The sequence below is a fragment of the Semicossyphus pulcher genome, unplaced genomic scaffold (genome assembly GCF_022749685.1).
Source record: "Semicossyphus pulcher isolate SPU_LCO1_2020_fin unplaced genomic scaffold, fSemPul1.0.p SCAF_13, whole genome shotgun sequence".
NCBI classification, from domain to species: domain Eukaryota; kingdom Metazoa; phylum Chordata; class Actinopteri; order Labriformes; family Labridae; genus Semicossyphus; species Semicossyphus pulcher.
In genome coordinates this window covers 23234131-23248410 of record NW_027211637.1, presented here as the reverse complement: position 1 = coordinate 23248410, position 14280 = coordinate 23234131, and the positions used below count along the sequence as shown (strand labels likewise).

The window sequence follows — 14280 nt, the reverse complement described above, 5'->3', positions numbered from 1 at the left end:
TACATGAAAGGAACAGTTGATGGTCATATGAGCTCACGTTACAACTTAAATACATTCATTCATTACAATGACTCAGGAGTAGACCTGGTAGATGTTTGTATGTAGTTGGATAAGAAAAAAGAGTTATAAATGTAGCTGGACAGAATGAATGGTGAGTTATAAAAGGCGTATTTAGTGAGCTACGTTGTGCGATGATCAATCACAGCACTTTAAAGGCATCACAGGAAGCCAGTGAGGCTTAGGGTTAGTGAGTAAACGCCCCTGTTCCCAGAACAGTCCAAATTGTACTAAAAGGTGTACTCTAGTAATGTTTTATTTATGAATGGCTTCGTGAGAAAGCCGGACTAACACATGGCTCCAAACAATTTGGATCACCTTTCTGCGGGCGTGACATTGTCCAGGAATTACGCATCAAAAAATCAAACCTAACTATTTGTCTTAAATTGGCTTTTGTTTAAATGTCATAAACATATCCACGGGGTATCGTGGCTCAGTGTGGCTGAGAGGCAGAGAGGCTGCTGAGCTGCACAGTGGGCAGAGAGGGACAGAGGAGGCAGCCAGAAAAGGAAGCACGACTCGCTTATCGCGTCATTCTGGGTTTAGGCGTTGAGCAGGAAACAGCCTTTCCTCTCGGATTGTCGCAGTAGGAACAAACACACATTTTTGTCTTTGCTCAATGCACCCCTCGGCACAGAACACGCGGAAGCCGGTCAGAAGGAAAAATGCCTCCTTCGATAGAGATAGCTGTTCTGCTCCTCGGCGTCCTGGCTTTGGAGACGCGCCGGAGTGCCAGCGCGCTGCACATCCAACAGGCGTTCGCGTCTCCAAATCACACCAATAACTTCGTGGTGGACCCGGTTTCCAGGAAAGTCTACCTGGCCACTGTCAACACCGTCTACCAGCTGAACGGGACCTTGAACATGGAGGTGGAGAAGAGGACCGGGCCGGTGGAGGACAACCTGTTGTGCCATGCGCCACAGCTGCCCCAGGCTCCGTGCGAGCATCCCAAATCCCTCACTGACAACTACAACAAGCTGCTGAAGCTGGACCGGGAGCAGGGGGTCGTGGTGGTGTGTGGATCCGTGTACCAAGGCTTCTGTGAGCTCCGGAAAATGGAGAATATTTCGGAGATAGCGGTGGAGTTCCCACCCCAGGGCGAGAAGACTGTTTTCCCCAGCATGCTCAACATCGCTGCCAATCACCCGAACGCGTCCACAGTGGGGCTCATCTTCAAGAGCCACGGGGGAAACACCCGGCTGCTGGTCGGGGCCACTTACACAGGGGCTGGCACCCAGTTTTTCCCCAAGAACCACAGCAAGGAGGACCTGCGCTTTGAGAACACCCCGGAGATCGCCATCCGCTCCTTGAACATTAAGGATTTATCACGGCTTTTCACCTATGACATTAACCCCTCAGAGGATAATGTTTTCAAGATCAAACAGGAGGTTAAAACCAAAAACAAGCTGAACTTTGTGCACGCTTTCATCCAGAAGACTTATTCCTACATCGCCTTTAATAATGATGCCAAAATGGGCCACAAGGAGAGCCTCCCTAACAGCATCCTCTCCAGGATCTGTCTGGATACCGAGAACCCCCGAAAACCCACCGGGCCGGAGAGCAGGAAGCTCACCGAGTCCTACATCCAGATGCCTCTACAGTGCGGATATAACGGGAACATTTACAACCGGCTGATGTCCGTTTACCCGGTGGAGATCCAGGCAGAAGACGGGAGGAGCTCGGAGCCGTATCTGTTCGGAGTGTTCTCCAAAGCGGACAGAAAGTCTGCTCTGTGCGCGTTCAAGTTTGGAGACATCGAGGAGGAGATCCGACAAGCCCGTAGGAACTGCTCCAACTCCCCCAGCAGCGACGTGCAGGTGCTGGACAGCGTCATCCAGGGCTCCGGGGCGGCCTGTATCCAGAAGGGAAACCTGGTGGTAAGGCTTTTAGATGTCTTTTATTATCCAGCTTTAGATATTACATGTGTTTGGTTGATTTTATGTAGACGTCCAAAATGTTATCTGGTTACATTGGCTTAAACGTCTAATTCTTTCACAGGAAATGTGGATTAATCTTGTATTTTAGGCATTTAATTAATTAATTTCTTATCTAAACATTATTATATAGAAGGATTTGAGTTAAAATGAGCCTATTTATCCCCAATCGCCTGGAGATTATTTAAAAAAGCAGCTTTTTATGTGATTATTATTGCTGCCAAAGTTTTCCATTTATAGCTAATAAAATATATTTATAGCAGCTGAAGGCCCTTCCAGTTGCCCAGACCCTTCAAAATAAGACAAACTCTCTCCATGTCTCTCTCACAGTTTCCAGTTTGTGCTCACAGCATTTGTCCTCTTTGGCCCTAAGGCTCCTGACTTTGGGAGTGAGGGTCTCCCGTGTCACGATGCAGAGGTCATGATCGCTGGAAAGATGCTGCAGAGCCACGCTGGGGGTTATGGGAAGGGGGAGACTCCTCTCACATCCAGCAGCAGCTCCCTGTCTCCTCTGATATGAAGAGAGGACGGGGTCAATAGTTTACTCTGTCTTTCGTTCTGACATATCTTTTTTTATTGACTGTGTGCTGCTGACTGTAACCCAACCACACATTAAACACAATGTTACATGGGATAAAAAGCAGCTCTTTCATACACACATGGTCAGATATTATCTTGTGTTACGTGCTCTCTCCGCCCCGTATCCCACTCTTAATGTTTGCCCTTAAGGAAACTTCAGTTGCACACTGTATTTGCCCACTCGTGATAGTGATACTGTGTGATAATAAAGGCAGAGAAAGCTTTGCGCAATTTCACAGGAATGCAGTGAAATTCCTGCTTTTCATTGTGGCGCTTGTGACTGACAGGGTGGGGGTCAAAGGAGGCTGTCCCGCGGCCGCTGTGCTGTCAGGTCACAGAGTTGCCCTCCTCCCTGGCACTGTCTTGTCGTCTGTGGCCCCGGGGCCGCTCCTCCCGTGACCAGTTTTCTGAATACTATCTCAATTGAGATAGACAACCGCCCGGCTCAAAGTGTTCCCCCCGCTGTAACGCAATCTACTTACCACTCTCCGAATAAAGTTAGCCTTTGTTAAGTTTTGCATTTGTGTTGCCATGGCTGCTGAAATGTGATCTTGTTTGTAGTCGACAGTCTGAAGGCCGGCTCTGAGGGAAAGCCAGACACAATTTATGATAAGAGAGATGAGGCCGCGAGCAGAAGGGCCCGTGGGAAACGACTCTACAAATATCCACTGTGCTTAATTCTTTTCTTTTTTTTTCTTCCCGCCTGTGCATGCTCTGAAATATGCAGAGAATTCCCACTAGGTCCTGGTGCTCATCCAAGCGTGGCACTAATGTTTTATCATTGGCCGCCGAGGATTTGACAAAAGCAGAGCCTTATGAGTGTTGAAGACCCTTGTAAGCCCTTTTCAAGTGCTCTCTGAGATGTCTAAAAAGTGATTTGGAAGAATGAGCAGCGGCGTTGTGATAGCTGCTATCAGCTCTTGTTTTTGAGTTCGCTTTCATCACCCGGCGCTCTCTGTTCTCTAATCAGGACGTACTGCTTCCATATGAGAGCTGGTGATGGGCATTGATCTCTCCCCCATTCTCTCTGTGTTCTAGCTGCAGCCCGAGCAGCTGGACTGTGGAGCGGCCCACCTACAGCACCCTCTGGCTCTACGGAGGCCTCTGAGGGCCATCCCTCTGGTTGAGTACCCGGGTCTCAGCTCAGTCTCTGTGGACTATGTGCACAATCACACTGTGGTCTTTCTGGGAACCAGTAATGGACGACTCCGAAAGGTGAGACACACAAACACAACCACACACAAACATGCAGGAAGCATTCTGAACCAACGTAACCTCAGCAGGGGCGTGTCCATAAAGTGGCCTAGGGTGGCATGGCCCCCATGCTGATTGGCCACCCCTATCTTTCCATCAGAGGCAAGACTTAACTTATTGGGTTGATTCATTTGGCTGCTATAACTTGTGTAACATTTTAGAGAAGCACATTTTATTTAGTTTTACTTTATACTGTGAATATTGTAGATACATCTTCTTCTTGAGGCCTTAAAAGATTTTAATGTAAATAAATGTCTGTTAAGTCACTATCTGTCGCCGAATGAGGTAACACAATGGTGACTGAGCCTACGGCCCACTGATGAAAGCCTTTGCATTTGCAGTATGTAGTATTAATATGGACTGTGGTGACTTTTGCGGGAAAAAGTCGCAAGCAGCGCTCAGTTAGTGACGCGTTTTCCATCACCCAGCAGTGGTTGGTCTGTCAGAGAGGGTAGGCGGAGCTAAGTGGCTGCTTTTCCAGCCTCTGCAAGTGTTGCGAGTAAACAGTAATCTACTATGGCTGAACAAACAAAGAAAAGATCGATGACTACAGATACAACTTCAAAAATAAGTGAAAATCCAAAGAAAAAGAAACAAATTTGACGCTCAGATGAAGGCAAACAGTCTAAAAAGGAAAGTGACCGTCAGGGAGCCAATCGTGGACGTCACACAAGCGACACTGTCTGGATATGTGGGAAGTGTGCTCCCACAATTACCCTTTATCACCAAAGAGAACAGAAGTGAAATTTTCCAGAGTACAACTTTAAAGAAATAACCATGGAAGATTTATTTGTTGCCACTCTGTTGTGTTAAATCAAAATACCATAACCCAGGAACACAACATCTCTACAACACCTTAATGTAAGTAGTTAAAGTAGATATTATTAGTGGAGACATGTGTGTGCATTCAGATACTTAAAGCCACCCCTGCGAGAGTCAATGGGCCACCCCAGTCTAAAAAGTCTGGGCACGCCCCTGAGCCTCAGGTGCAGCAGATAATAGACACCGCTGAGTTCATATTTTTAATGTGTTGGAGCCCTTAAGCCTGGAAAAACTATAACTAACAGTTAGTTCTGCTCTGATGTGGCCGCCAAGTCTTTCAATAAACACAATTAAGTGTGTGATGAAACACGAGGCGAGCAGGAATGTCTGCTTTCATCCCGTAGGTTCTCACCACTGTCACCCCCCTTCATCAGTGATCCAGCACGGCCCATTAAGTCGTCCAAATCATGCGCTCTAATGTTCCTCAGACCTGCTTATTGCCTGACTGATCACCAGAAAGCTGGTTAACAACGTCGGTTGACGACGCATGACTCAGTCCTGCCTTGTGTTGTTCTACGACATCTGCAGAGGGTCCGGCTTGTGAAAACCTTTCCCGTCCAATTAAGAGCATTCCTTAATTCTGCCTCAGCCACATTCCCAGTCACCCCTGACTGAGCTCGCCGAGCAGCAGCCCTGCCTGCGAGCGCCGCAAGCTGCTCCTCAGCTGTGTGCGGAAACAACACAACCTGACTCTGAGAGCTTTCTGACTCCATTGTTTAACATCAGGAAGTTAATAAATCTGTTCTGCCGGAGCTGTGTGGTGTTCAGGGCCCGCTCCTTGTTTAAGCCCCCGCTGAGCGTGCAGTAATAGTTATTTGGAGGGTTTATATACTGGGTGCACAACAGTGGTCGGGATGGTGGTGTCTGTGTGATTGCAGGTTTCACTGTGTTTTTGAGGTGTTTGACTTTGTCTGTAGGCCGGCGGGAGCGGTTTAGTGATTTCATGTGTTTACCCAGATGAACCCTGTGATTACGTGATATATGTGTGTGTGTCCTTGCAGAGTGTGAGTCAACCTTGTTGTAAAAGGTGTATGGTTTTTCTGTGACCTTCTGCGACAGTAAAGTTTGTGCTTTTTCTGTGTCTTTTACTGTTTGTGTATTCATGTATCTGTGTGTGTGTGTGTGTGGCAGCGTCTGTCTGTGTGTGTGCGTGTGCCCTGAGGATAGAGCTGTTACAGAGGTTAATGGTGCTGTTAGTGTGTGTAATGTGATTCTGACTGTGAGTTTGGCTCAGTCTAAACACAGGGGAACAGTGGTTGAGATTAAGTTAGGCCTCTTTACCGTCTTTCAGAGAGCCCTCAGTGAAGTAATTTGTAATTACATGCATTTTTTAATGAAGTCTCTCCCTCCCCATTACAGCTGACTTCCATTTTCTGCTCCCTCTCGCAGCGTCCGCACTTTATCTCCCTCACTCCCATCCAATTCTTTACTCCCCCAGTCCGTCCAACCCCTTCCACTTCTCAGCTCATCGCTTCATTGTCTCCCCTCTCTGTCGCACTAAAAGGCCCTTTGATTCATTTTGCAAACAAACAGATTTCATCTCTTTCTCTCCCTCTTTATTCCCTCTCTCTCCTGCCCCACCTCTGTCTGTCTTTATTCTCCCTCCTTTACAGCCAGGTACACATCCACACTGAAACACACACACACACACACACATAGAGGGAGAACGAGCGCACAGCAGCTGAGCACTCCGTGGTTGAATAGGGCCTTTCATCTGCAGGCAGATAGACAGAGAATGGAGTCAGAGCGACCTGCCAGTACAGCAGGTGTTTTGTTGGGTGACCTGGTGGAGCAGCTCTCCTTATTTCTCCTCCTCTTTTGCTCCTATTCTGCTCCTCGTCCAGGTGTGTGGGCTAGTGTTTACTCGCTCCTCATTGTGTCGCTCTGTGTGTGTGTTTGTAGTCGCCGGGGTGTGGGGGGGAAGACATAGCACAGCTGCTTACTATCTCCAAGGAATAAGAGTGTAAATGTGTGTGTGTGTGTGCAGAAGGGTGGGTGGTGTTATAAAAACAGCAGTGATATTTGAAGGTTGAGATAAAGCCTCTCATCGCTGGTTAAGCTTCTGTCTGCTCTGGTTTAACATTAACCAGCACGTCTCGTGGGTGGTGATGGTTTAAGTGTAAGTGTGTGTGTGAGCGCTTGTGAGAAACAGAGAGAGAGAGGGTGTTTGTGTGTGTTCAGCGGATGGAGAAGTGACACAGCCCGTGCTTGTGACCAGATGCCGGTCAGTTGGCCAGTTCCTCATGATGGCAGGATGTCTCCATTGAAAGGAGATCCGACAAAATCGCAGAAATAAGAGCTTTCACTGTCTGCGTGACAGGAAGTCTCACTCAGCACAGTTTGTTTTTCCGTGCGGCTCAGTGTGTGTGTGTGTGCGTACGTGTCACCCGTTTTATTATCTGGAGCTGTAGGAAGGCCAGTGTGTAGATAAATAACAGCAGAGAAAAACAAGATTAGGCGCACCACTTGACCAAAAAAATCGTTAAAGGTTGAACACAAATATTTTAGAAGTAGATGTGATAAAAAAGAAAACACTTAAAAATCTGGCGGCTTTTATTCTTGCATTCATTTCAGTAAAAGTGAGAGTTTTCAGTGCTGTCTCCTCTCAGCCTCGGCGAAAGTGAAGTTTCCATATTTAAGAATATATTTATCTTTCTGAAACACCTTACTGCTCGGTTGAAGTCGCCTGCAAGTTCCAGCGGTGATCATGATGTGGTTTGCTGGCGCGAAACCGCTGCCAAACACGAGAGGAAGGAGTGAATAAAAAAAGCTGCTTCGTCTGAGGTGTTGCAGAGCGAGACGCCTGGCCTTGAATATGCACTAACTGAGCCGCCTGATGGACAAAAACACGTCTCTGCTGAGCAATTCTTAATATTCGTCGAGTTCTTTTGAATCATTGGTGAATCATCCTTGAGAAAATATCGATTGCACCGTTCTGCACCTGATCCAACCATTTCTCCGATGTCTCTTTCACAGCTGACCCTCTTGGCGAACATGACCTTGGCCAGTCAGTGGACGCTGAAGCTGCCAGCCAGTGAAGCCGTCCACCACATCATGACCTTCGACCCCAGCGACAGAAACTTCCTCTATCTCATGACCTCTCACCACGTAAGAATGCAGCCTCAAAAACGCCTGAACCTCTGTCACTGATTTATTCATGTCATCAATCAGAGCTCATTTCACATCCACTGAATCGGCCTCACCTGAATTTAGCTGAACACTCACATATTTGTGGCCACGTGTGCAGACCTTCAATTGGTTTTGGTGGCGCATATTGTGAGCAAAGTGTTTTATAACAGTCCTGTTGACAGGATGTGGCTGCTGCTCCAGCGGCTCAGTGCAGACTGCGCCTGAATGTCTGCTGTGATTCTAAAGTGCTTTTTTTATCAGCAGAATATGAACATGAAATCAAGAGTTTACAACACACGATAATGTAGTTCTAAGTCTTTATTAATGTGTTTGTCATCTGATAGATATTGAACAATTATTAACTTAAATAGACTTATTTATAAACTACATTATAGGTCTCTATAAGCAATTTATTAAATGTTTGCACACTACTTATTACCCAGTTTATTACCCAGGTTACCCAGTAATCTTCAGGTCTGCAACCTCACTGATTTTAACAAGTTAAATGGAAACGGTCCTTCAAACCCACTGCTGTCTAACACCTCATTATAGTGCAATAACTGCTCTGTAACTATCATCCAACATTCATTCTACATATTCTCCTTTCCATACAGACTTCATCATGCTATGCAATTATTCTGTGCAATCATTTCCTCTACACCGTGCAATATTACAGCATCTCATTCTGGTTTTAATCATAACTCTTCACACCATGTGTGTTTTGATTTTAAAATGACTGTGCAGAAAAATAACCCCTGCGTATCTTTCGACAAGGAGCAATGTGTACATAGTGTGAATATTTGTTTCATTATTTTGTTATTATTTATATTGTCATATTTTCTATCTTTTTATTACCACCTGTAATTTTTGTCTATTTTTATTACTTTATTGAATTTGCCTCTTTTGTGAGCTGCTGTAACGAGTACATCTCCCCTGTGAGGGATCAGTAAAGCTTATTTCATCTTATCTTAAATGGTAAATGGACTGTACTTCTATAGCCCTTTGTAGTCTTCCGACCACTCAAAGCGCTTTTACACTACATGTTGCATTCACGCTTTCACACGCACATTCACACACTGATGGCAAAGGCTGTTAAGCCAAGTGCCAATCTCCAGTCAGGATCGTATCATTCATACACATTCCCACACTGATGGCTGTGCCTTCAGGAGCAATTTGAGCAAACTACATGTAGACTGCAGCAGCTGGGGATCGAACCTCCAACCTTCAGATTAAAGGAAAACTGACTTTGGGATGGCCTGTGGTCGTCTCTCAATCGGAAGGTTGGCGGTTCGATCCCTGACTGCTGCAGCCACATGTCGAAGTGTCCTTGGGAAAGACATTGAACTCCCAAATTGCTCCTGAAGGCACAGCCATCAGGTGTGAATGCATAGATACTGATTGGACTTTGGCATCAGTGTGTGAATGAGTGTGTGATGGGTGAATGTGACATGTAGAGTAAAAGCGCTCTGACTGGTCTGAAGACTAGACAAGTGCTATATAAGTACTGAGCCTTAGCCTTAGCCGCCCTGCCTATGCTATAGATGTTATTATGCTGTTTCACATTTTAACACATAATGTTACAATGCTGGATGTCCGGACTAAACGTGGGAGAAGTTTCAGATCTGTAGATAAAAGTATGTTGGAGTAATCCCCAGGCTTCTCAGCTCGGTCTGCAGGCTGCTGTGAACAGCAGGTTACACACAGTTTTTTCTACACGCTGCACTCTGTGACGTCACAAAGTGCAGCCTCAGCCAATCAGAAGAAAAGTGGGCTTGTAGGGACGGGGTTTCTTAAAGGGACATAGTTGACTGACAGAGGCTGTATGAGGGCCTGCACAGAGCACCAGAGTTTTTTTAACTGTAGATTATGCTAAGCTACTCCACAGGTGTCACAGAGTGAAACATGAAGCTTGAAATTAGCATAATTAAGTATAGTATAAATGAATAAAATATCAGAGAACAGTGAAAATGTTCATCAGTTTATTCATTGTCTTTATAAAAGCTTGTTTTGTCTGCGCAACAGTCCAAAAATATCCAATTTACAATCATACAAAACAGAGAAAAGCAATATATTTAGGTTAGACATTTAGATATTTCAACACTAGTTCTCTGTCAAAAGCTTTCTTGAATCTTGAGAAGCTCACATCCGACAAGCCGAGATAAAAAATACTCTGCATGTGTGTGTGTGTTTAATATGTGTGTGTCTCGGCCTGCAGATGCTCAGGGTGAAGGTGGCAGAGTGTGACAAGTGGAGGAGCTGCGGTGACTGTTTGGGAGAAGGCGACGCCCACTGTGGCTGGTGTACTCTGGAGAATCGGTAAGAAACACACACACACACACACACACACACACACACACACACACAGTCTAATTAATTGGTATTCTGTCTATTGGTTTTTCATCTTCCCATTTAATTGTCCTCCTCAGACTTGTTCTCTTCTGTGCTGCGAGTAAAACATATAACTCAAACACACTTGTCACATGTGTTTTGATGTGGTCTGGTGACAAAGTGCGGATTTGTCATTTGTCTGTATTTCAGCATTGATCCGGCTGCTTATGTGAATGATTGATAGAAGTTAATGCTCATTTTGAAGCCCTGGAAGAAAAGACTGATGACTTAACAACGTGATCTGAGCTTGTCATTTTAAGCCTTCGAATCAATAAATCCACCGAGACTTGTTTGCTGGTTTTCATCATCCTCGATTTCAAAACATCTCTCGGCTGGATGGGTCTTGGCAGTAACAGAGTGAGCTTTAGGGCTGGAAGGCTGCTGTTGGATGGAGTGAGAGTTGATTTGCTTTTCATTAGGCCTCTGATCGGGGAGCTACATCATTGTTCGGAGCGCTCCCCTCGCCTCTCATGGTGTAGTTTCTAGGAGGGAGCGACAGGCCGAGAGCGCCCGGGCAAGAGGAGTGACTTGGCTGAAGTGTTACTGCGAGCGAGCGAGAATACACTGTGATTAATGCGGCTCTGTCAGGGCCGGCTCTCTGGCTCTGTGTTCTCTGGCTTTTAGGGAGAATATGTGTGGTGTCGGGCTGTGTTTGTTTGTGTGTGTGTGTGTGTCAGTCGGTCCGTTGCTTGGTGATTAAAACAGATCAGACCCGATAGTGAATTTTGTGATGAGCTGAGCTGCAGCTCTGGAGGCCTCAGCATTGCCAGGGGCCATTCAGAGCTGGAAGAGTGGAACTGATGAGACTTGTGTGTGTTTGTGTGTGTCTGTGTGTGCATGTGTGGTCAGACTGTCTCGCTGTCATCTCCCTGTCTCTTCTACTTATTTATCTATCTGTCGTCTCTTTATCCCAGTCCCTTTCTCGCTTCACTGCATTATTTTTACCCTCGTGATTCTCGCTCTGTCTTCATTTTTTCCCCTCCTCTCTCGCCCTCTTATTTTCCAGTAGCTTTGAGAATTTAGCGATCCCTCTCTGTCTACTACTAGTCCTCGTCTCCTCCTCCTCCTCCTCTTCCTCCCCCAGTGCCCTTGTCCTCCTCTCTCTCCCTCTACAAAGGAGCGTTGATTGTGATGATGGTGGTGGGAGGGAGAGTGCACACTGGTTCTTTTGACAGGGAAATGTCAAAGTGTGTAAGCCTGTGTGTAAGTGTCAGCGTGTGTGAGTGTGTGTCGCTGTCTGGCTCTCGGAGGCCAGAGAGCTGATGTCATGTGTGTGTGTGTGTGTGTGTGTGTGTGTTTGATGCACTGTTTGGCCAGTCATGCCAGCCGCTGGGCAGGCGTTGTGGCCTCAGAGCCCGGGGGATCAGGAGGGGTTGATGTGTGGGGGTGGACGGTCTCCTCCATCACCACGCTGTCTGATACAACCACAGAGAACGAGTAGAGAAAGGACCACTGGAGGACTATCTCACAATCTGTGGGGCCTTCGCTGTCTCTGTTGGCGTCTGTTTGATTTTATGCGCAGCTCTGACGTCGCTCTTTGCGTCTGCATGTAAAGCAAGCACGGAAACATGTCTTGATCGCTTACTGTTGTCTGAAAAAAAGAGAGGACTACTTTGTGCGAGAGATAAATCCAGTCCTTGATCACTCTTTTGAAGCTGGAGCCGGTTTAATCTGCCACATGTCACAAGAAGGCCCTTAAATATCTTTATTTGAATCAAATTATGCGTCATGTGCAGTCTACGCTATTCACAAATTATCAAGCTTATCTGCGTGTGTCACAGGGACTGAGTGTGTGTGTGTGTGTGTGTGTGCTGTCAGAAGCTCATATGTTCTCCTGCTGTTTAACAGTCTCACTGCCTTCCCACCTTATCTGCCATACAGACACTTAGGAGGTGATGAGTTTTCTCAGGGCATATTTTAGCTGCATGTGTTGACTCTGGTTATTTTTAAGTAGCTGTTTGAAACATCTAAAGTGTGCTGTCGAGACGCAGGTGCTGCACTTGCTTAAGCGATTTCAATTAGCAGCCTTGAACGCATTTAAAGAAAGAAATGAAAAAGTAAAAGAGAAGTATGAGGCGACTTGGCGAGTTTAAATCCGGTTTCAAAGCACACAGTTTGTTGATTTTCATCTGAGACTGCATGTCTTTTTCTTCTGAGAATGTAAGACGAAGTTTCCTGGATGCCTGCTTCAGTTTATACCAAAGTGGCATGTGTGGGGTATTCAGTGCTTCAAGATAAAATCTGGAGTTTACATGATAATCTAAATATATTCTTCTAGAAGGAAAACAAGTTGGGCTTTTTGACCCAGTGCAACCCAAGAGGAAGTTGTGTTTGCTCCCTGATTTCAAATAGAACTGTAAATAAATCTCAAAACACTTTAAATGATTCTCGAAACCAATTACTAAATGTTTAGTTGCAGACACTTTAAAAAAACAGTCAAATACCACCAACAGTTAGCATCAACTGCTCTCGTCAACTCTCTTTGTCAGACAGGTATGTCCCAATATAAGTCAGCTAATTCTATCATGTCTTATTTCATTTAAGCAAAGTTCTTGTTTTGCAGTTTGCATGTTTATTATATGAACAAAATCTGGTTTAGAAAAGAGCAACACCAAAGAGTCAGGCCAGGCTAGCAGCGTGCAGTGAAGCTGTGACTGTATATAAAGACTGACGACACGTCTCCATCTCATTATGCGAAATTGAAGCCAAAATACCCCCGTGATAGGCGCTGTCATTTTCCGCTGGTGACGTCATTTGGAGCCAGCAGAACACACACTTAACTTAGCTGAAAAAAACCCAGCAAAGATCCCGCACGCCGGCATGTTTAACAACAGAACAGCTTCTTGTGTTGGTCTGAGGTTAACGTTCACAGATATGGAAACTTCAATGACTGTAGTGATTGTTTTAGTTACGTCTCTTCTCGCCGTTCCTCCTCTACTCTGCTTATCCAGAACAGATCGACTGCAGGAGCCGGCTCTTTCAACAGAGCTGTCAATCATCCTTTTCACACCATCAAATAACTCATTAAAAATAAACTTGACACAAATCAGCATGATAAGCTCTAACTATAATGACAGAAACCGTGTTTGAGAAACATTTATTTGACGTGTATTTTAATTTTATAGTTTGACTCATGTCCCATCTGTTAACATGGAGGAGGCGGGCTTTATGACCTAAACTGCAGCCAGTCAGCAGGGGGCGCTCCAAATGTTTGGGCTTCCCTTTTAAGGAGCTGTCATGTCGTCCATCTTTTTATACAGCTAATGCTCACCTCGGCATGCTAACATTCTAACAATGACATTGCTAGCATACAATTAGCTAATTTATGTTTACTGTGTCCGCTATCCTCTTGGTTCCGTTCATGTTTTTTGCCAGTCTTTTTATTGTTGTCAGGATATTTAAAGGGGAAGTGTCAATATATTTTCAAGATAAACCCAGCCGTACTCAAGGAACAACTTCAAAAATAGCAATTGAATCAATAGCTTAACTAGTCTTTCTTTTCCAGTGTGTTGAACAGATTTCCTGTAAATCCAGCGTGGCTGTCATGAGTGTATGAGTTTGTTTGTATCTAGGGGATTTTTGTAGGGCTTGGAGAGACACTCAGTTCTATATTTAGGTCAGACCTCATGGCCCCTCTCAGTCCCTCAGTGCCAGAGGGACTTCGGATCTGGACATTCACTCTCTGGACACAAGCAGGCATACGCCACACAGACACACATTTATTTTAAAACAACTATGGAAGTGTGACACGGAAGTGGGATGTGCCAAACTCATTATGTGGTGTGTAAGGACGTTGCTAAATGTGGCCTCTTTGGTTTCTCCTTACTCTGAGGTCACTTTGTCCTCTCTGCAGATGAACTGAGCTCTGTGCCAGCAGCCAGCGAAGTTCATTAGTGAAGCAGAAGTCAGAGTACGAGGCCACCTTGCTTGTTGAATGCCCTCTTACAATTCCTCTGTCCTAGACATTCATTATACTAACAGATGGGCACATGCACACTCTATGCTCTGTGCAAGTCCACACAAACACACGTCCATGGGTGCATTGTGGGTCCAAACAGATGAAGAATCTGTAGTATTTTCATTTAAATATGTAACAGCCCCCCTCACGCCTGCAGGA

The 14280-nt window shown here is 45.5% G+C and overlaps 1 protein-coding gene across 1 annotated transcript in view; it reads left to right on the top strand.

Moving 5' to 3' along the window:
• The first annotated feature begins 561 nt into the window (after positions 1-561).
• Positions 562-14280, top strand: part of plxnd1 (plexin D1) — a 66665-nt gene continuing 52946 nt past the window's right edge. Inside the window, exons 1-4 of the mRNA XM_069659928.1 lie at positions 562-1934; positions 3609-3785; positions 7623-7754; positions 9991-10091. Coding sequence (XP_069516029.1) covers positions 723-1934; positions 3609-3785; positions 7623-7754; positions 9991-10091 — 1622 coding nt within the window. The 5' untranslated portion in view covers positions 562-722. The remainder of the gene's footprint in view (positions 1935-3608; positions 3786-7622; positions 7755-9990; positions 10092-14280) is intronic.